This window comes from Narcine bancroftii, chromosome 1, assembly GCF_036971445.1.
Source record: "Narcine bancroftii isolate sNarBan1 chromosome 1, sNarBan1.hap1, whole genome shotgun sequence".
In the NCBI taxonomy this organism is placed as follows: Eukaryota; Metazoa; Chordata; class Chondrichthyes; order Torpediniformes; family Narcinidae; genus Narcine; species Narcine bancroftii.
The window spans coordinates 286,063,657-286,087,643 of NC_091469.1; the positions used below are offsets into that span (position 1 = coordinate 286,063,657).

A 23,987-nucleotide genomic window follows, 5' to 3' on the forward strand; every position below is an offset into this window, starting at 1 on the left:
GGTGAGACCCTGCAACGTAAACAGAGGAGGTGGGGGTGATTAGCAGGCTGACGCCAATGCATTCTGGGATTTGTTGTATTACTGTGCATGCGCTATACTGGCGCGGCGGCCAGCGGGCCACCTAATACATTTTTGAAATCATCTTGCGGGCCAAATTTGGCCCGCGGGCCAGAGTTTGACATGTGTGCTGTACAAAAAGAAACCTACCTTTGACATATCCCCTAAACTTTCCTCCACTCACCTAAAATACATGTCCTGTGGCATTTGGTATTGTCACCCCATGAAAAAGGTACTGGCTGGCAACCCTATCTATGTCCTTCATAATCTTGTATACCTTTATTAAGGTACCTCTCATCCTTCATCACTCTAAAGCACACATGTCAAACTCTGGCCCGCGGGCCAAATTTGGCCCGCGATTTAATTATATTTGGCCCGCAAGATCATATTAAATATATATTAGAGTTGGCCCGCTGGCCGCCGCACCAGTATAGTGCATGCACACTGAAGGTGAAAATGAAGACGCCGGAGGTGTGGAGGGATCTCAGAGTCCCAAATCCCGGGGATCGGAGCGCCGCACTCAGCCTCCCTGGCTCCCGGACACACAGACGCGGCTGGAGTTGGGGACCATCCTCACTGGGTCTGCGCTTCAGCGGCGATGCCGGACCGAACATCTCGATGGCGATGCCTTCCCCCTCGCTCCGTGCGCGGCGGACCCTGCCTCCCGCTCCTTTTGTTGGAGACGAGCCCGGCGCCGTGAGATCGCAGTTTAATCCCTCTCCAACCATTGGAGGGGGGTGGGAGCAACGCGCTCTTCTCAGCCAATTCCTCCACCGCCCCGGACGCCGGCGTTTCAGGCGACCGACCTGTTGGTCCAAGACAAGGGGAGAGCGTACAAACTCCACACAGACAGCACCTGAACTCGGGTGAACGTGGAGCTGCGACCCCACATTCCACATCAGGACTGTGTGTAAGATGGGGAGCAGTGAGACGGAAGCTTATTTTGTTCCTGTGATTTAAGCCTTTTTTGGGGTGGGGGGGTCCTTTCTCTGACCACTTGCCTAACAATTAACCTAATCAGATGTGGAGTTACCACAATACAACAGTTCTCAACCTTTTTCTTTCCACTCGCGTCCCTGTGCCATTGGTGCTTAAGGGATTGCTTAAGGTGGTCTGTGGGTGGAAAGAAAAAGTTTGAAGACCACTGCTTTAATCATCCCTCATTGACTCGTCATGTGCACGGTTTCAGACGCTAAAGGAAATGGGCCAATGACAATGACAAAGTTTATCCAAAACTATTATTAAACATTTATTTTAATAAGAAAAAGTTTAACATTACATATGTTGAAAGAAGAGGAAACATGCAGATGTTGTTGAAAATTTTCAATAAATATTTAGTTCGGCCCTCGACTTAGTCCAAGTTTTTAATTTTGGCCCTATGTGAATTTGAGTTTGACACCCCTGCTCTAAAGAGAAAAGCCCGAGCTTTGTCAACCTTGCTTCATAAGACATGTTCTCCAATCCAGACAACATCCTGGTAAATCTCCTCGGCACCATTCCTAAAGAATCTACATACTTACTGTAGCAAGGCAACCAAATTGAACATGCTATTCCACATGTGGTCTTAACCAGAGTTCTGGGGGTTGCATCATGGCTCTTTAACTCACAGAGCGGCATCATTGCCTCATATCTCTTGAAGTTTGGTTAAAGACAATTAGCACATGGTGCTGTATTCATGTAAATGGATGGCTCCCAATAAACATATGTTCACAAAACCTTCTCTCCCTTCTGGATTTTTAAAACACCTCTCCATGCTTTGAGAGTGATCTAGCCAACACCATTTTATAGATTATTTTTTGCAGATGATGCAAAATTTGGCCATATGATTCACACTGAGAAGAAAACCGTTAAACTTCAGAAGGATGGCCTGATCATTTGGACAGGAATGTTAAAAATGAAAATGATCATGGGTTTATTGTCATATACATTGTGAACAAAATTCTTCAGATTTATTGTCCTAATAATATACACGACATCACATACAACCCTGAGATTCTTTTTTCCTGTGCTGCAGCAGAATTACCACTAATTGGTAATGCAAACAAAGAACTGTAAACAGATAACAAATGCATACAAACTGACTGTGCAATACAGAAAGAACAAAAAGAAAATCTATAAAGTGTACAAGAATCCTTAAATGAGTCCCTGATTGAGTTTGTCATTGAGGAATTTGATGGTGGAGAGGTAGTAGTTGTTCCTGAACCTGGTGGAGCAAGTCTTGTGGCACCTATACCTCTTTCCTGATGGTAGCAGTGAGAACACAGCATGTGCTAGGTGGTGTGAGTGTTTGATGATTGCTGTTGTTCTCTGACATGATGCAGCCGAAGTTACTTTATTGGGGAAAAATAACACATACTTAAAAATTTGCCAACAACACCACATTTGTCACCAGAATCACATACAGCAATGAGGAAGTGTACAGGAGTGAGGTAGTTGAGTGGTGTCACAATAACAACTTTACAATCAATGTTAGCAAAACTAAGGAAGTGATTGTGGACTTCAGGAAGGAGAAATCAGGAGAACACAAACCAGTCCTCGCCAAGGCATCAGCAATAGAGAGGGTAAAGAACTTGAAATTCAGGGTCTCTGAAGATCTATCCTGGGTCCATCACGTTGATGGCTCACCAGCAGGTATATTTCATTCGGAATATTTGGAGATTTGGTATGTCACCAAAGATTCTTACAAATTTGTACAGGTACCATGGAAAGCATTCTGACTGGTTGCATCACTGTCTGTTATGGCGATACAAATCCACAAGACAGGAAAAGGCTGCACAAGGCAGGAAAGGGCTACAGAAAGCTGTAAACTCAGCCAGCGCCATTACGGACATTAGTTTTCTTTAATGATATCTTTAAGAGACAGTGTCTCAAGAAAGCAGCCTCCATCATCAAGGACCCTCACCATTCAGGCCATGTCCTTTACTCACTGCTACCATCAGGAAGGGGGAGGGGTACAGAAGCCTTGGGACGCACATCCAACATTACAAAAACAACATTCCCCTCTGCCATCAGATATCTGAAGAGATAATAAACCTACATCCAGTGTAGGTTTTCTCTTTTTGCACTAATTATTTTTAAGTATTGTATTTATGAAACTGTAATTAATAGCAATTTAGCACCGGTAATGCACAATACTGCTGCCATAAAACAACAAATTTCATGACACATTCATGACAATAAATCCGATTCTGAAAAACTACAATAATATACATAATGGAATTAAAAGACAATAAATAACAAAGATAGATAATAAATATTCAGATATTCTCATGCAAAAAAATATCTTGCAATAGTACAGGCAGTCCATTTGTGATGTCAGAGGAGTCCATAATTAGGGGATTTTAAACCAGAATGCAAAATAACCTTTAGAGAAAAGGGACACAGCAAGCAAAATTCAATAAATGGAAGAATGTTGAGAAACAATGTAGCCTTTGAGTGTTTGATCACAGATCTTTAAAAGGTAACAAATGGATAAGGTGGCTAAAAGGTGTCTCAGTTAACAAGGGAAAGCAGAGCATTGGAACAGGGAGGTTATGCAAGAATTGTAAACAGTATTTGTTGGACTTGATATTACGTAAAGTTTTGGTGATCATATTACAGGAAAGAGGTATCCATACTGAACCGGATGCAGAGAGATTACAAGAATATGGTCAGGAACTGAAATTTTAAAAAATGAAAGCAAAAAAATTAGTTAGGTTGGGAACATGGGAGACTAAAGGGTATAAAATTGATTAGGAGGGTCCAAGATGCAAGATGGAAAACTGATTACTGTATTATCTTCTAGAAGGAGACATCAACAATTAGAAGGCATGCCTTGAGAGCAATCAGCAGGAGGATTGGAGGGAGGCTGAATAAGACATTTTCACCCATGCAGTTGAGGACGGAAACTCAATGCTCAAAAGGAGGGGGAGGTAGAAAGCCTCACATTTAAAAGAATACCTGGATATCGGAGTACTACTGAGGATGAAGAAATGAAAGATAGTATTAGGTTAGGGAGCTCTTTCTCAATGTACAGATACACTGACCTCAATGGTCTCCTTCCAATTCATATTTGTGAATTTAACAATTTTGCTAGACCCACATACAATTTTATACTGCATTAAGCTTTAGGGTCAAGTAACTGATTTACCACACAGATCTCCATACCACCCCTGCATCCATCATCCTTTATTCTCTTCTCCATGTATATATTATCCTTATTAGTTTTGCAAGCACTCCAGCTAGTCAACCAATACATAGTATGGTGCTGAGTTGTAAAGTGAAATCAATCAGAGCAGATCTCTTTCTGTACCTCCAGTGTTTCAACTTCACTCAATAAACCACAATCAGAAACTCCAAGTCTTCATCCTTGGATCAATCTAATCAAATTAATTTTCTCTATCAATTCTCAATGAAAGAAAACATTTTCAACAACAGAAGTACACTAAGCTCATCATCAAATAAACCATTCATGTAATAAAAAGAAAATCTGGTTTCATGTTCATCTTGCATCTCCAAACTTCATTTCAAGAGGAACCTTGAATTGTTCACAAAGAGGGTATATAATTTAGAGTTAAACAAGAAAGTCTACAGATGCTGGAGTCGAGAGCAATACACAAATGTGCTGAAGAAAATCAAGCATCGATTACCTTTTACTTCCTATGGATGCCAACTTTCTTCAGCATGTTTGTGTACAGTACTGCATAAAAGTTTACAACTTATAGTGATCACTTAATGGGAATATGCTGAAATTCCATTATGACTGTTGAGATTTTGAATTCAGTTTAAAATACTCCAAACAAAACTTGATTATTTTAAAAAGGTAAAAGGTCACAATGTCGTAACAATTTGGCTTATTAATTTTCCTTCTTACCCCAACTATTCAATAACCACTTACATTAACCAGGATTAAGGCAATGCTACTAATTCGGAGTAATTAAGAATAAAAGCCCCTCGCTAGTTAAGATCAAGAACAATTGGGAACAGGACTTGAACTTATTTTCAGATGTCATTTAATACTACCTCCTTAGTGTTGTGCAATTTACAGTGGTCCTTAGAGTACATATGTCCAAAATTAAATGATCTTGTTTTTATTCAGATATAAATCCTCTACGTGGCGTGGATTTGAAGGGCCGAGATGGCCTGTTTCCATGCCATAAACTGTTATATGGTTAAATGCAAATTTCCTGATGCTTCTTTGATCCATATGTTCTGGATTTGCTCTGGTTTAGAAACATTTTGGGAAGATATTTTTCAAACATTATCAGTGATTCTTAAGGTCAAATTAGAATCTTGCCCTTTAATTGCTCTATTTAGATTTATTTCAAGAAAATGAAGTCTTATTGACTTCAACTCAAATTCAAATGATCTTTTCCTTCTTTGATAGCCAGATGTGCAATTCTGATTAAATGGAAAGACATTACTCCACCTTCACACACACACAATGGCTAACTGATATTATGTCTTATCTAAGTTTAGAAAAAAATTAGATATGCATTAAGATTAAAAAATTAACATTCAAAAGACGAGGGGATCATTTATGAACTATTACAAGAATTCGGGTAGTCAAAGTGCTATTGAGAACCAGGTTGATGTCACTTGAATTCCAGGTATCATTTCATAACTTTGCTTAGTGGTCAGGGTCTTGAGCTATGGATGTTTTTTTTAAAAAGTATAGGTTTATTTTTTTCCTTTTACTTTTTTTAAAAATTGGATAATATAACTGATAATGCTCAACCGTGAATAATACAACTTTTGATAAAAATTTTACAGAATAAGGAAAGACCATTGTAAACTTAACCTTTTTTAAAAATTCCTAACTTATTCAAAAAGAGCTTTTAACTTTATTTTTTCCTTTCTTTCCTTTATTTATCTTTATTTTGGGTTGGGTTTTTTCCTTTTCGTTTGATGTTATGTTTTACTACACTATTATCAACGTACGTTGGTCTTTTGAATTATGTTCATATTTGAAATATTTTTTCCTATATTCTTTGCCACAGGAAGTAGTTGAGGCCAGTTCCTTGTCAATATTTAAGAGTAGGTTAGATTTAGCCCTTGTGGCTAAGGAGATCAAGGGGTATGGGGGATCAGCGATGATCATATTGAATGGCGGTGTAGGCTTGAAGGGCAAAATGGCCTACTCCTGCACCTATTTTCCTATATTTTAAATGTATTGCACATTGTATAAGTGTACCGTTCAATTGTTTATATATTAAATACCAATAAAAATATTTTTATAAGAAAGAATAAAAGCCAGATTTGCAATTAATATCACAACTTAAGAATTATATTTTTCAACATGGAAAAAAATGAGTTATACTAGCACAGTATATCAATCCACTGGCAGAAAAGGAACAAAATTTCCACATGAAATTCCACCCATTCAAGATTATGTGTACACACACCAAGAACAAAACTCCAATTTTGATTGCCTGGTTTTTCAAAGTAGCCTTTTGACAGGTTGATCTTCCAACTAACAGATCAGATTTAAAGTTTAAGATTTCTACTGGGGTATTTCAGAATGAAATAAAATGTACAAAATTGTCCCTCACTACAACATGTCACACAGTGGGTGATGTGGTGGTTAAGCAATTTAGAAATTTGGATTAGCAATATAGATATTAGCAAGTTAAAATCCCAACATGCCAATGAGAGAATTTAAACCTGCATCAATAACTTAGGACTTCTAGTGAAGTGGAAAATCTCATTAGAAAGGGCAACATTAAAAAAAAATTTCTACAATGCATCTTTTAATACAAACAGGAATCCCTAAACATGGGAGTTTATAAATCTAATCAAAGGTGGGAAACTGATTTGAATATTACAATTAATGAACAAAGAAGCCATGCCAAGATTGTATGACTAATACTATTAATGTAAGATATAGATTAGTTCAGCATAATTTTCTACATCAATTATACCTTACGAGGGGAAGTCACGTGATGGAGTAGTGGCTGGAAGGAGAACTCCAGCCCTCTCCAGAAAAGTTGAAAAAAATAAAGGAAAGCACAAAGGCACAAAAATAAAAATTAAAGCAGAGTGAATATAAAGGTGGAAAGAAGATGGCGACGAAAAAAGAAAAATCGAAACCAATGGTAAGAAGAGAGGAAGAGAAGACAACGGAAGAAGGAGGAGAAGGCCTTACCTGTTCGAAGAGGCCCACGGTGGAGAGAGAAACCCGCTCCCTCAGGTCGGTAGAAAGTGGACTACAAAAATGGCTCGCTGAGCCGAGTAAAAGTGCGCAACCGCGCATGCGCGATGAAAACACACCGACGGGAGGGGTGACCAGCTGAGGAGTCGATCTCCACAGCCGGCAATGACAGCTGCAGAACAGCAGCAGCAAGAGGTGAACATAGAAGACAACGAAAACAAGAAAGAAGAGAAGAAAAGGACAACAAAGAAACAACAGATGGCCAACCCAGAGGAAGAAGAAGAGGAAGAGGAAGAGTACAGTGAAATAGAAGAAGAAGGGAAAGGCAAGACAAAGGATATACTTTCTCTTATTAAAGAATACATGGATTCATTTAAAGAATGGCAAGCACAAGAATTTAGTGATTTAAGAAGAAGAATAAACAGTACAGAAGAGAAAGTGAATAAAATAGATATGACCTTATCAGAAATAGGAAAAAGAATGGACAAGGTGGAAGAACGAGAAGCAGCAGTAGAAATGGAGGTAGAGGACTTAAAAAAGAAATTAGAGGAATCTAATAAAAAAGTTAAAGAGACACAAGAGCTGTTAGCTCAGAAAATAGATATAATGGAAAATTATAACAGAAGAAATAATATAAAGATAGTGGGCCTTAAGGAAGATGAAGAAGGCAAGAATATGAGAGAGTTTATAAAAGATTGGATCCCCAGGATCTTAGGATGTCCAGAACTACAGCAAGAAATGGAAATAGAAAGGGCACATAGAGCATTGGCCTTTAAACCACAACCACAACAAAAGCCAAGATCCATTTTAGTAAAATTCCTAAGATATACTACAAGAGAAAAGGTACTGGAGAAAACAATGGAGAAAGTAAGAGAGGACAACAAGCCACTGGAGTACAAAGGGCAAAAAAATTCTATTTATCCAGATATAAGTTTTGAACTCCTGAAGAAGAGAAAGGAGTTCAATACAGCAAAGGCGATTTTATGAGAGAAAGGGTATAAATTTATACTAAAGCATCCAGCGGTATTGAAAATATTTATTCCAGGACAGCAAAACAGACTATTCTTGGATCCAGAGGAAGCACGAAAATTTGCAGAACAATTACAAAATAGACTGAGAGATGAAGACGTGTAACGAGAGTACAAAAGACTGCGGACTAAAAAGACGTATGTATAGGACTATATACATATATAATACGTATATTACATAAGTGTATGTGCATTTAAAAGAAAATATATAGTGTATAGAGAAGAATTAATGAGGGAAAAAAAAGGGGAAGAGAGGAGTAAAGAGGGAATTTAGAGAGTGACCTTTGTTGGAAATAAAAAATTGAAATCTTTTCGGGGGGGGCTGGGTAGGGAGAAATTACGGTCACTGCAAAATCAGTTGACGCTTGCGAGTGAATTCGCAAATCCAAATGGAGAGGGGAGATGTGGTTGCCCGACAAGGGATAATGGGCAACTCAGGAAGCGGAGGGGACAATGGGGTTAAAGAAATATTAGGTAGGAGAATAAGGGGAATGTTTGATGTGTTAAAAATGTTGTCTTATAAACTGTTCAAAGAAAGAAAGCAGAAATGGATGAGAAGGAAAGGTGATGATGAGGAAACGGAAGGGAAAGATAAACAAAGTATAAAATGGCTACATTAAATTATATGACTTTAAATATTAATGGAATACATAACGAAATCAAAAGGAAGAAACTGCTAAATTTACTGAAAAAAGAAAAAATTGATATTGCATTTGTGCAAGAAACACACTTAACTGAAGTGGAGCACAAGAAATTAAAGAGAGATTGGATAGGACAAGTAACGGCAGCGTCATATAACTCAAAATCTAGAGGAGTGGCTATATTAATCAGTAAAAATGTACCAATTAAAATAGAAGAGGAAATAATAGATCCAGCAGGAAGATATGTAATGATAAAATGTCAGATATATTCGGAGTTTTGGAATTTACTTAATATATATTCGCCTAATGAAGAAGATCAAAAATTTATGCAGGATAATTTTCTGAAGATAGCAGATACGCAAGGGAATATATTAATAGGAGGGGATTTCAATCTCAATTTGGATTCAAACATAGATAAAACGGGGAAAAAAATTAACAGAAAGAATAAAGTAACCAAATTTATAATTAAATCGATGCAAGAAATGCAACTTTTGGATATATGGAGGAAACAACACCCAAAGGAAAAGGAATATTCATATTATTCGGATATACATAAAACATATTCAAGAATAGATTTATTCCTGTTATCAGCTTGTATACAAGATAGAGTTAGGAAAACAGAATATAAAGCTAGAATATTATCGGACCATTCACCCTTGATATTGACAATAGAGTTAGAGGATATCCCTCCAAAAATGTATAGATGGGGATTAAACCCCATGCTACTTAAAAGACAGGATTTTAGAGAATTCATAGAAAGACAAATTAAAATGTATTTTGAAATAAATACGGAATCAGTGAAGGATAAGTTTATATTATGGGACGCAATGAAAGCGTTCATCAGAGGGCAAATAATAAGTTACGTAACTAAGATGAAGAAGGATTACAATCAGGAAACAGAACAGTTGGAAAAGGAAATAGATATAGAGAAAGAATTAGCAAGGAAGGAAGACACTACTAAAAGGGAATTGGTAGATAAAAAAATAAAATATGAAACATCTCAAACATATAAGGTGGAGAAAAATATAATGAAGACAAAGCAGAAATATTACGAACTAGGAGAAAAAACGCACAAAATTTTAGCGTGGCAGCTTAAGACAGAACAAACTAAAAGAATGGTATTGGCATCAAGGAAAAAAGACAAACAGATCACATATAATCCAACGGAAATTAATGAAAATTTCAGAGAATTCTACGAACAATTATACCAAACTGAAAACGAAGGGAAAGAAGGCAAAATAGATGAATTCTTAACTAAAATTGAACTACCGAAATTACAAACATAGGAACAAATTAATAGAACCATTTGAAATAGTAGAAATACAAGAGACAATAAAAAATCTGCCGAATAATAAAACACCAGGAGAGGATGGTCTCCCAATAGAATTCTATAAAACATTTAAAGATTTATTAATTCCTCCCCTCCTGGAAGTAATTAACCAGATTGATAAAACACAAAGCTTACCAGATTCGTGCAAAACAGCAATAATTACAGTAATACCAAAGGCAGGGAAAGATCCACTTGCACCAGCATCATATCGACCAATATCTCTACTTAATACAGATTACAAGATAATAGCTAAATTATTAGCAAACAGATTAGCTGATTATGTACCAAAAATAGTAAGTCTAGGCCAAACTGGATTCATAAAAAAAAGACGAACAACAGATAATATTTGTAAGTTTATTAACTTAATTCATGCAGTAGAAGGAAAGAAAACTCCAACAGTAGCGGTTGCTTTAGATGCAGAGAAGGCCTTCGACAGGGTAGAATGTAATTATTTATTCAAGGTACTACAAAAATTTAGTTTACCAGAGAAATATATTAATTGGATTAAAGCATTATATAAGGGGCCATTGGCAAGAGTGATAGTAAATGGATATGTATCAAAACATTTTAACTTATGCAGATCAACAAGACAGGGATGCCCACTATCGCCCTTATTGTTCGCGTTAGCCATAGAACCACTTGCAGAACTGATAAGAACAGAAAATAAAATAAAAGGGATAAAAATAAAAGGCAAGGAATACAAAATCTGTTTATTTGCAGATGATGTTATAGTATACCTAACGGAACCAGAAATATCAATAAAAGAATTACATAAGAAATTGAAGGAGTATGGAGAAGTGTCGGGATACAAGATTAATGCAAATAAAAGTGAAGCAATGCCAATGAATAATGCGGATTTCTCAAAATTCAAGAAAGAATCACCGTTTAGATGGCAAATGCAAACAATACGATACCTAGGTATACAAATAAATAAAATCCTCAGCCACCTATATAAACTGAATTATTATCCACTAATGAAAAAAATACAGGAAGATTTAGAGCATTGGAAAGTCTTACCATTAACACTAATAGGAAGGATAAACTGTATTAAAATTAACATTTTTCCAAGGATACAATACCTATTTCAGGCACTGCCAATACACTTGACAGAAAAATTCTTTAAGGAGTTAAAGAAAATAATAAGGAAATTTTTATGGAAAGGGGGGAAACCGAGGATAGCACTAGATAAATTAACAGAATGGTATAGACAAGGAGGCTTACAACTGCCAAATTTTAAAAATTATTATAGAGCAGCACAATTAAGATATCTATCAGATTTTTATCAAACAAAAGAAAAGCCAGATTGGACTAGATTAGAGCTAAACAAAATAGGGGAGAAGATACCGGAACATATATTATATAAATGGGATGAAAAATTGGTAAAACATAGGAATTCTCCAGTATTGGACCATTTGCTTAATATTTGGAAGAAGATTCATGTAGAAAGAAATAAAACAAACTACCAATTATCAAAACTAATACTGACGCAAAATCAGCTAATCCCTTTTACGGTAGATAACCTGTCTTTTAGAGAATGGGAGAAAAAAGGGATTAAAAGAATAGAAAATTGTTTTTCGGGGAATAAATTATTATCCTTTGAACAAATGAAGGATACATATAAGATAACTCAAGATACAGTGATGGCATATTACCAATTGAAATCCTATTTAAAGGATAAATTGGGAAGTAGTCTGGAGTTACCAGAAGGAAGCAATTTTGAATATCTGATTACAGACACAATGATAATTAAAAAAATTATAACAAACATGTATATCAAATTACAAGAAAAGGAGAATGAGGAAATAAATGATAAAACGAAACAAAAGTGGGAACAAGATCTAAACATAAAGATAAAAAAGGAAACAAGGGAGAGGTTATGTTTAGGAACTATGAGAAATACAATAAATACGAGATTACGTATGATACAATATAATTGGATACAGAGGTTATATACCACTCCTCAAAAGTTAAATAAATGGAATCCAACAGTATCTGACAGATGTTTTCGTTGTAAAAAAGAAATAGGAACAACAATTCATGCAATCTGGACTTGTGAAAAGGTGAAAAAATTTTGGGAAGATCTAAACCAGATATTAAATAAAATTACAGAAAGCAATATACCAAAAAACCCAGAGACCTTCCTCCTAAGTAACATAAAAAATAAAGAATTTGGACTTGATTTGGAGGGTGTACAAAAAAGATTTGTTAAGATAGCCCTAGCTGTAGCAAAAAAATGTATTATGTCAACCTGGAAATTGGAAGATAATTTGAGAATACAACAATGGTATGTAGAAATGAATAAATGTATTCCATTAGAAAAAATAACATATAGTTTAAGAAATAATATAACATTATTTGAACAAATATGGGAGCCGTACATGGAATATAATAGAGAAAACCTACCGGGACATCTATCACCTAAAATGACAAAAGGAAAAGAGAATGGAAAGAATTGACTCAGTGGAAGTTTTTGTTCGTTAATGTTGAGTGACAACATTGTTTGATGGGTTTGATGTTTCTTGGACTCAGAGTTTTGAATGGATGGAGGGGGAGGTGGGGGGGGGAGGGGAGGAGGGAGGGGGGGAGAAAACAACACTATATATTTGAAAGGAGAAATGTGTATATCTTGAATAATGTGATCCATAGTGTGAAAAATAAAAAAATTTTAAAAAAATTATACCTTACACCACAAAAATTGAATCCAATGTGTTATGAGCCCAGAGAACCCCAAAACCCAGCAGCAATAGATATCCACCAAGACAAATGGTTACTTAAAAAAAGTTGCTTTTAATTATCTTTAAACATGAAAACAGAATCACACTTTAACTTATCATTATTAACTTTAACTAACCTAACTTAACCCCCTTCTAATTCTAAGCACGTGTATGTAATGTGTGTGTAAATTCAGAAAAGTTCTTTGATTCACAGTCCAATCTCACTTCTCATTCTTCCAAGTTCATTGGTTCCAGACAATTCTTAAACTGTGCTCAGAATTTAACATTTATGAAGTTCACCAGGCTTTGGTGCTTGAAAGGTAAATGGTTACCGCTCAGGAAGGTTCATCAGTTTTCAGAGAGAGATTTGATGTTCCAGGATATCCACAACTGATTTACTTCGATCAGCCACTTCAGTGTTTTGCTGACGAAGCTTGTCCCTTCAGGGTTCTCCACATGATAATCTCTTTCTTTCAGGTCACCAAAGAGTTCCTTTTTTTTTCTCTTATTCCAAGTGAAACATTAGACAGCCAGTCTTCTCCTCTTACATGAACCACAAGGTCTTTGACCAGGCTGAACCAAGAACTCACAACCTGTCTTCCAAATGGGGCTTTCCACACCCTTGCCAGCTTGTCCAGTTTCAGTCCCAGCTGCTGTTGCTGACTGTATCATTTTCTCTCTCTCTCTCTGAAAGCCTGTTTGACTCTCTCTGCTTGCAAAACCACATGACCCTCTTAGAACAGCAAGTTCCCTTCCAGACAAAAGGCGGCTCCGACAGGCTCTTTCATCTGTTGCCTTTTTGTAAATCGATTAGTGACGTCTCTTTGTCACTCTCCAAAGCTTTTGCGAAGGTTCTTGGTGTCAGCTTGTCTAGCATGAGCTATTCAAGTATTTTATTCCAGTATTTTAAATGAAATCTGTTTTAAAGTGTTTGTATGTGACCTACACTAAAAAAAATGCCCCAATTTATCTCCCAAAACATATCTATATATAATACAAACACAACATAATCTGTCACAAATGAAATCAGACATATCGACGCAATGTTTTAGATGTGGTGTAGAGGTAGGAACTTTCTTGCACTTAATGGTCATGTCCCAAAATAAGGCACTTTTGGGTGGATTTAGGGAACTTTTTAGAGCAGGTTACAAATGTTGTATTTCCACAAAATCCAGATTTATTCTTATTGGGGACTATACAAAGGACAAGAACTAAATTAAAATTATTAATATATCAAATGGAATTTGTAAAATTGTATTAGCAGTGCCAAGAAAATGTTTTGCAACTACCTGGAATCAGACTCACATATGGGTATAGAAAGATGGAATTTAGAAATTCAGAGCTGTATTCCTTTAGAGAAAATTACATATAATTTGAATAATAAATGCAGTATATTTGTGCAAATTTGGCACCCATACTTCAGGTATAAATATGTAATAGTCTTTCTCCTTTCCCTTGAGCCCTGTATTGATCCTCTCCAAATTCGAACCTTAAAGATTTTCTTTTTATTTTACATTTCTATGTACTTTTTGGGATAGTGGGGGGGGGGGGGGGGGGTGGGTGGGAGGAGTATTTTTGCATTTTATTATTGTTGTATTAACTCATTGCTAACTACACATATGGAAAATTTAAATAAAATATTTTTAAAAATTTGTAACTTCAAAAAGTTAATTGTAAAACTAGACTTGCAAAACTCCATCAGATTCACATCTCTCACACAAGGGAGGAAATCGTAAACTTGGTGGCGGGTTATATAAAAAAGGGGTGATGATTCAGCATATAGGAGGGAGATTGAAAACTTGGCTGAATGGTGCACTAACAATAACCTTGCACTCAATGTCATCAAAACAAAGGAGCTGATTGACTTCAGGAAGGGAAAACCAGAGGTGTGCGATCCAGTGTGATCAATGGGGGATCAGAGGTGGAGAGGATGAGCAAATTTAAGTTTTTTTGGAGTCACCATTCTGGAGCCAATACACAAATGTCATTGTGAAGAAAGCATATCAGCACCTCTACTTCCTCAGGAGTGTACAGAGGTCTGGCATGACATCGGAAACCCTGGAAAATTTCTACAGATGTGAGGAGGAAAGTGTGCTGACTGGCTGTATCACGGCATGGTATGGGGAACCAATGGTATGAGCATAAAGCCCTGCAAAAGTTATTGGACACAACCCAGGTCATCACAGGTAGCCCCACCCCCCACATTGAGAACTTCAACATGGAATGCTATGGTTGGAGAGCAGCAGGAATCATCAAAGATCTACACCAGCACATGCTCTGTTCTCGCTGTTACCATCAGGAAAGAGGTATAGGTGTCACAAGATTCGCACCACCAGGTTCAGGAACAACTGCTACCCGCCCCCCCCCCCCCAACCATCAGGGACTTACTTAAAGACTCTTACTTTTGCACTTCATTGATTTTTTTCTCTGCATTGCAGTTTATTTACATTTCTTTATTTGTTTACATGAGTAGTTGAGTCAGGTTTTTTTTGCACTGCCAATAAGAGGTAATTCTGCCTCACCACCAGGAAAAAGAATCTCAGGGTTGTACGTGATGTCATATATGTACTCTGACAATGAATCTGATTTCTTGCGCAATTCTTAATGACACTCTAAAATCATCCAAGCCACCCAAATGACAAATAATAAACATTGGGTTTGTCATTTATGCCTAGCTATAAAAATATACTTTGCATCAGCTCATTAAATTTCATTTGGCATAATCAAATTCACATCAGATATGCAAGTCAAGGATACAGAAAGGAAAGTGATCATATTAATATTGGGCTTGGACCCAATAAGTGTTTACAATGCAAAGCTTTACAATTTTGTAGATGATTTAGATATTTAGCTTCAAATCCAATAAATGTACATGTATGGAGGGTGAGATGAAAAAAACCCAATTTCTTAAAGATCAATTTAATCATTTGTTTAGTTATTTGAGCCTCTGTGCAAGTCATTTACCAAGATTTTGCTGATGAAATTTTAAACATTTTAGTTTGTTTAGATGAATCTTGTGTTCCAGAATTTAGAGAAATTACAATGTTAATTGAAATTCTGTTTGAAGATAAACATTATTTGATGTCATTTGAACAAATGAAAACCAAAAGATTTCAAACTCAGTAGTTTACAGATGGAGAATGTAACAAAGAACTGCCTTCGCTGCAGGGTGCAATTGGCATACTTTGTTGTCAGGGAATTGGAGTAAATCCCTTTTCCTGTTACACCAATTTTACACCCTCAATAACATTTCCTACTTGAATTTCAAGATCCATTAAAACAGATTTTCAAAACTTTGGTTATCTCCAGAGAGACCTTTCTTTTTATTGAGACAGTCAAGGCTCACAGTAAACATGACCAAGTTTCAAGACTAAAGAGGCAAGTCACAAAGTACTAAAAGGACAAAAGGCTTGAATTTTAAAATCCAGATATTGTTCAGTACTGAATTTCTTAGAAAGTATGAGATCCTGAACCTCCATAATAAAATAATGTGGACAAGACTACAAAAGGAACACTCAAATAATTTCTGAAAAGTTTTAACAAACATTCAATACTGCAGTGTTACCACATCTCAGTATTTTTGCAAAATTGTTTTAATGTTGAAAGGGGGAGCAGCTTTCATGCAAAAACTTGTTCAGGAATGCAAAAAACTTTTGGAAGTATTTTCCTTGATGCAAATTTATTCCTGTTAGTGACCGACTTTTAAAGAAAATTATGATTTTTTTTGAGGAAAAGATGAGCTTTCCTGGAAAAGAGAACCTCAACACTGGTGGCAATAACTTAACATCTGATTATACAAACAGCAATCTGATGCTAACATTTAAACAATGCATTGCCACTTCTCATTTATGCTTGATTGCAGGCCAGGTTAATGCAATTCTTTTAAAATGCCCTAAAATTAATTCAAATTCCCAGGACTGGTATTTACAAAACAAATGTCAAGATTTGCAGAATGAACTCTGAATTTATCCTGATGACATGATAAAAAAAATTATTTACAAGGCAACAATCAGTATAACAAATGAAAAGCAAAGCGATAATTAGTTCACTCTGGTTAACCTTCCACATGTAAAAAAAGTAAACAAAATGAAGCTTTTAACCATAATTTAGTGAAATTGCATTTGTTCTTCCTTAATGTCCTCTTTCAAATCTGGCAATTTGGTTATAAGATTCTTCACAATCACCAATTTCAATGCACCACTTGCCAGGTGTGTTTCAAGAAACATTGCAAATTTTACTCAACTTTTCCTCCATGGACAAAGCATTGAGGGAGAGCTTAATGGAATCAATATTGATCTAAAGAGAACCTATCTCAACAACTGAACAATAGAATTTTCCAATTAAGAATTAATGTCTGTCAACAGAATTTCAACTTCAAATATTCCCATCTTAAAACAAAAATTAGATGGCACTCTAGTCACCTGGCTATGCATGTCACCCTCCAGAAAATTAATACAAAATCTTACACAAGATGGTATTGTCAGAGATGTAACTTTTCAAATGAAATTGAACACAAGAAATGCAAAAGATTCAGATACTGGAATTTTGAGCAGATATGAGCTGGAAGGACTCAGCAGATCAATCTACGGAGAGAAATGGATAGTCAACATTTCGGGTTGGGACCATTTTTCAAGATTAGACAGAAGTCCTGTCCACCCTTTCATTCAGATGTAATGGATCCCACATTGTTATTTCAGCACCTCCATAATCCACAACTTTTACTTCAGAAAGCAGAAGGAAGACAACATCACTAACCACAGATTCTCCACCCAAGTCCCATTTTGACTTGGAAACATATTGTCATTTCTTCATCATCACTAGATTTGCATAATTGAATTCCATTCCCAATTACAGTATGGGAATATCCTCACCACAAGCACTGAAATAGTTCATTCAACAGTGCTTAGCTCCCTTCTGAGGGACAATTTGGGATGAGCAGTAACTTCTAAAATTTGCCAAATGCATCCACATCTTGCGAAATTATTTAATTTGGCTAAATTTCAGTCATCAACTACAAAATTAAAGTCAAATAAAATCTGCAAATATTGGGGTCAAATGTAGTACACAAATGTGCTGGAGAAATTTAGCAGATAATGCAGCATCCATAGAAAGTAAATGGCTTCTGGCTTTTTACTCACGTACCTGGCTGATTTTCAGGCCTTTACACAGTACTTTCTATGGATGCTTCATGACCTGCTGAGTTTCTCCAGCACTTCTGTGTACCATACTCACAAAATAACGACCCCGCTATTCATGAAACCTCTCTATGTACATTAAAATAATGCACAGTACCTTCATATTGTAACTAGACAAAAAAAGTAACAAGGGTGCAAAGTGTTTTGGATCACTTTGGGGTTGCCTAAAGTTTCAAAAAAAGTGATGCAGTAATTAAGGAAGCTGCCTCAATTTGAGGGAACCCAGGTTAATTCATGATATGGGTGTTGCCTCTGTGGAGTTTATATGTTCTCCTTGTAACACTGAATGCTCCAGTTGCCTCCCACATTCCAGAAATGCAGAATAAATATGACTGAAAAAGCCACCTTAATACTGGAAAGTGGTGGGGGGGGGGGTGGGTGAACAAAGGAGTATTAATTAGCATGTGAGAGAGAATGAGTTCGAGGGCCACAAGTGAAAAGGAAATGGAATGGACTGGTAACTGTGGGGGCACAGCACAGATCCCAAGAGACCAGTGGTTCTCAACTATTTTCTTTCCACTCACGTACCATCTTAAGTAATCCCTTACTAACTAACCAACCACAGAGCACCTGTGGCATAGGATGTCATAGGTGCTCTATGGTTAGAGGGATTACTTAAAGTGATATGTGAGTAAAAAAACAAGGTTGAGAAACACTGCAATCAACTAATTGCACTCCCTCTAAATACAACACAGAAATAAATAGTATTTTTTAAAACAATGTTTTTTTTCCCCAATAACAACCTTAATAGTTTTTTTACCTTAAAAGTATCAAGCAGCTATTACATTTTTTCATTAAAAAGTAAGTGCAAGGTGCAAAATGTAAACAATTAAAAGCATTCAACTTGGGAAACAATTAATTAGCATTATGACAATCCCACAAATTTTACATGGCTCACCAAAAATGAATTAACATCTTGCCTTAGAAGCAAAGCTGAACTCATGAATGATGTTCACTTGGATAGAGTTGATGCTGACTTAAACATTTTAAAACAGAAAGACGCAATAGCATTTACATTCCTATTAGTGAAATGTCTAATCTTTTTACATTGGAAGTCTGAAAGGGGTCCTTCTATTATACAATAGATTAAAGATATCAGTTTCTTTATTAAAGGAGTCCACTGGAAAAAATGTTCACAAATGGCCACCCTTGATGTGTAATTCCTCTGAATTAGGAGAGCTTATGGAGACAAATACTAACTGGGATGGCAAGGTTGGCAAAGCAGTTAGCTCAACGCCTTTACAGCGCCAGCAATTGGAACCAGGGTTCGAATCCGGAGCTGTCTGTAAGGAGTTTGTACTTTCTCCCCATGTCTGTGTGGATTTCCTCTGGGTGCTCCGAGTTTCCTCCCACCCTTCAAAACACACTGGGGCTTGTAGGGTAATTGGGCAGTATGGGCTCGTGGGCAGAAATGACCTGTTACCGTGTTGTATGTCTAAATTTAAAAAGTACATTTAAATTTATCTGTAAAAACGGTTGTACCAGTACAATCAGTAATATACCGATGATATTGCCAGCAAAGGGACCAAGCTGGTTAGGGTGTATGTGAATATTTGTGCGTTGGTTTTTCTGTTTAAGATACGAAAAAAGGAGCACAATGTACATCTGTATAATGTGTACGAAGTTGTTTTTGATGCTCAATAAATATATTTTGAACAAACAAAAGTTTAAAACAGTTGAGGAGAACTTTTGTAAGTCCCGGCAAACAGAACTCGTGTGATTCCTGCAGACCACGCCTACTTTTGCAAACTCTTTAAAAATGTTCTGCACTTTTATTAAGAATACAAAGTCAAACGCCGATCCTTAAATTTGCAAGAGCACGCTTTCACAAACAAATTTGCAATCGACGTGGAATTATTTCCACACTTTTCTGGTAAAAGAGGGGGATTGGACAAAGATAAGGAGCGGTGGAAACAAAACTATTTTGCTGAAGGCCCTGATCTGAGCCACTCCGACCCCTGTGGGACGTGTAATCTAACGGAAAATAGACATTTTTTTAAAAAAAAAGTTACCAAGAATATAGAGAGAAAGATTAAATTGGAGAATTGACTGAAAAATGCAGGGCCCCGTCGGCCTCAATCCCCGCTCCACTGGGGTGGGGGTGGGAGAGGCGAGGCTTACACCAGGCCTCGAATCCCACCCCCCCCCCCCTCCTCGATTTTTCCTCTCGCCGTCACCGTGAGGGGATTGGGAAGGGGCGCGGGGCACCTTCCCGCGGCGCTCGACCCTTCCCAAGCGTACGCGCTTCAGGCCGCAGTCCGTTACCTGGCCTTGCCTCCGCCACTCCCCGCCCGCTCGTACGGCCATGCTTGCCCGCCGGCCGCCAGCGGGTCGCTGAAGCCGGCCGCCGTGTAGTTCCTCTCCATGTTCCGAGCGCGCGGCAGTGGCGCTCGCGGCCGCCAGGGCCTGCGTCCCGTCACATGCCCTCGCGAGGCCGGCGGGGGCGCCGCGGTGGCGGCGAGAGCTCGAGGGGCGGCTGTGGAGGAGGAGAGAGAGGAGGGGAGACGGACGTCCTGGAGATCCCAACGGCCGGCCTCGCTGTCTGATCTCTCTCTCTCCTCCCTCCCTTCCCCAGCAACGTTAGGTGTTCCCAGGATGCACCTCTTTCGGCTCCAGTCTACACTAAGAGCTGGTGTAAGTGAAACTAAACGCCAGAAATTGGGGAGGGTCAGGGTTGTGGCCGCCTGTGGTGGTCCCAGGCCTTCTGGTTGTCCAAGACTGATACACGATAGACTGTGACTGTAGTAAACACATCGAAATGGTGGAGTAATTCGGCCAGTCTTTTCTGCATCTATAGGAGACAAAGATATGTGACCAATGTTTTGGGGCCTGCTTGTAGCATTCCGCTGCTCTGATATACTCTTAGTGGTTTTGTTGATATTTAAATGATGTCTGGATGAGGATCCTGGCAGTCACTAAGTCGGAGGATCATTGAGGGTGATCAGAGGTAGAGCCTCCACTTCCTCAAGAGTTTGGAATGACATTGGAAACCCTGGCAATTTCTGCAGATGGTTGATGGAAAGTGTTCTGACAGTCTGCATCACGGTCTGGTATGGGGATACCAATGCCCCCTGAGCATAAAGCCCTGCAAATGGTGGTGGACACAGCCCAGGACATCACAATAATATCCTTTCCACCATCGAGAACATCTATAGGGAATGCTTCCGGGAGAGAGCAGCAGCAATCATCAAAGATCTACTCCACCCAGCTCACAGTCTGTTCTCGCTGTTACCATCAGGGAAAGAGGTATAGGTTCCACAAGACTTGTGCCATTAGGTTCAGGAACAGCTGCTACCCCTCCACCATCAGACTCCTCCACAACAACTCAATCAGGGACTCATTTAAGGTCTTTTACTTTTGCACTTTATTGCTTTTTTATTGTCTCTGTATTGCAAAGTTTATTTCCAACTCCTTATCTGTTTACATGTGTACGTTATATACATTTTTTTGCATTACCAATAAGTAATGATTCTGCCTCCAATGCAGGAAAAAGAATCTCAGGGTTGTATGTGATGTCATGTATGTACTCTGACAATAAATCTGAAATCTCATCCACAGACCAGGATTTGGCTGCTTCTCAAAGCTTGAACGTTATCTGCTCTCATAATGCAGGGTTTAGTAAAAAGTTGATTTATTTCATGTTTGTTTTATCAATGCCCCAAAACACAGTCTTTGGATATTATCCAAAATTTGCAACCATTGACTGCAATACTTGGAATCTCTGATAACTCTCTTAATTCTCTACAATTATTACTCTACCATCTATTAGTTATCCAAACGTTTTGTCTTATTGCACTGGAAGTCTGAAGAGGGTCCTCTATTACACAATGTATTAAGGACACAAGAATCTTTATTAAACTGGAGGGTCGACCAGAATCTTTTTCATAAATGGCAACCCTTTGTGAATTATTTGTCTGAATTACGAGTGCTTACAGGGTAAATATATGAAGTATGCAATAGTATCATTGGTAATTTACCAAAGATATTGTCAGCAAAGGTGCCAGGATGGTCAGGGAGTGGGGGGTCTGGGTGTGTATCTGAGGGTGTATGTGAATATCTATGTATATGTGTGATGGTTTTTCTATTTTTCTTTAAAAAAAAGGAAGCACAATGTATATCTGTATAATGTGACCAAAGTTGTTTTGATGCTCAGTAAATAAATTTTGGAGTAAAAAAAGATTTTTCTACTAGTTCCACAATTTCAGAGTTTACTAGTTTCCTCTCCTGGTACCACATAATCGATAGTTAATTCGAGTTTGTTCAAACAGCCCAGTAGCATCAGCAGGATACTTGTATCGGTCATTGCCGATTTCCCCAACACCTCCCTGCCACCATTGCGGAACCTGCCCAGGAGCCTGAGGTTCCCACTCCAATCTTTTGACACTCCCCCGCTACCATCTCAGAACCTGCTCGAGAGCCTGAGGTTCCCCTGCTTTGATCCCTGACACATCCCCATTGCCATCCTTGCTCCTGCTTTCGCCACCATAGACCCTCCCCAATGCCCAATGACGCTACTGAAAAATCATTGCCCCCCCCCCACACAATTACCCTAATGCCCCCCGATTAGATTTGTTCTGAGGACAGCAGAGAACCAAGTACAGTGGAGAATAAAGAAGAAATGCAAAGAGAGAAGTTATCTGAAATGAGGACAACCTCCCTATGTGCTGCCTGACCCGCCAACTTCTTTCATTCGCGCACTGATGTTACCAGAGGCCCACATGAGCACATTGGGTGAAAAAAATTTTTCAACTTTTGATGTTGCCGCCAAAAAAATTTTTTCAGATAACAGAATTTTGGTTAATCGGAAACATACTGTACTAACTAACTCATTCTTGCTAATGCTGGATTATTTGTTCCATCATTTTTCAACTAGCTTGAATTCATAGATTGACAGTTCCAAGGATAGTTTGTTGATTAATGATTGTTCATTTCCTGATCTCAGGATTTGATTATGTCACATTACCATATCACATAAAAATAATTAGTGGTTTAATTGTTCTGTCAAAGCAATGGCTTTGATTGCCCGTTGATGCACAAAAGTGCTGGAAAAACTCAGCAAGTTGTCCAAAGAAGATAGATAATCAACAATTAGGGCCTGAGCCCTTCACTAACTACTGAAGAATAGACAGTCATATTGTTATGGTACAAAAGATGGGTATTCAGTCAGGCTAGACCCAGCTCTGTGTAGATCATCCAGTCAATCCATTCCCCTGCTGTACAATAGTAGTGTTATCGTTGGTCATTAACTAATTTTAATTTACATATTTACATAAAATTGTGATTTTATTAATTTTGATGCCTTTTTAGTATAACTTATCTTGTATGATTGTTCATTTGCAGAATGGAATGTAATTCTGTACTGTAAGTTAAATATATAAATGAAAAGAATAGATTAAATTTATAGATGAGAAGAATATTTTCATGTCATGGATCATACACCATTTAAATTATTTAATAGTTTGCAGCTTGCTTAGTAAAAATGCACTTTAATGTTCAAAGTCACAGAGGCAGGCCCTTTTGGCCCATCTAATCTGTGTCCAAAAAATATCTCTATGTTGGGAAGGGAGACTGGAGTGTATTGTTATTTGTCAATCACAACACTTTCGTTACAAAGTAATAACACATGGTTCAAGCACAAGTATGTTAATATCTGAATTAAGTTGGCTGGTAGTTGTCTTCAATTGTGAATCAGACGATGATGAATAGATAATTTATACCTAATCTCTGCCTGCTGAAAGGCATTACTCTCTTGGTGATGAACCAAAGAATATTCGATGAATGGTTTAAATAATTAAAAAGTGATGATGATGATAATATCTTAAACATTTGTAATATAAACCCAATCACTTGTCCCCACAAAGGAGTGACTCTTCCAGATCTGTTGGATCTGGGC

The 23,987-nt window shown here is 37.6% G+C and overlaps 2 protein-coding genes across 8 annotated transcripts in view; one reads left to right on the top strand and one right to left on the bottom strand.

The window, feature by feature from the left end:
* The window catches only part of qser1 (glutamine and serine rich 1), a 127,144-nt gene extending 106,464 nt beyond the window's left edge, over positions 1–20,680 (bottom strand). For 2 of the 6 annotated variants that reach the window (XR_011346273.1, XM_069902519.1), the window contains exon 1: positions 20,360–20,680. Coding sequence is in view for 3 of the 6 variants with exons in the window: in XM_069902519.1 (XP_069758620.1) it covers positions 20,360–20,460 (101 nt within the window). In the remaining 3 variants the exon portion in view is untranslated. The remainder of the gene's footprint in view (positions 1–20,359) is intronic. The other 4 variants (XM_069902511.1, XM_069902466.1, XM_069902476.1 and 1 more) reach the window with 4 other exon arrangements.
* LOC138745461 (uncharacterized) overlaps positions 20,263–23,987 on the top strand; it is a 50,467-nt gene continuing 46,742 nt past the window's right edge. Inside the window, exon 1 of one of the 2 annotated variants that reach the window (XM_069902531.1) lies at positions 20,263–20,728. In XM_069902531.1, coding sequence (XP_069758632.1) covers positions 20,459–20,728 — 270 coding nt within the window. In that variant the 5' untranslated portion in view covers positions 20,263–20,458. Of the gene's footprint in view, positions 21,441–23,987 lie in introns of both variants that reach the window. The other variant, XM_069902528.1, reaches the window with a different exon arrangement.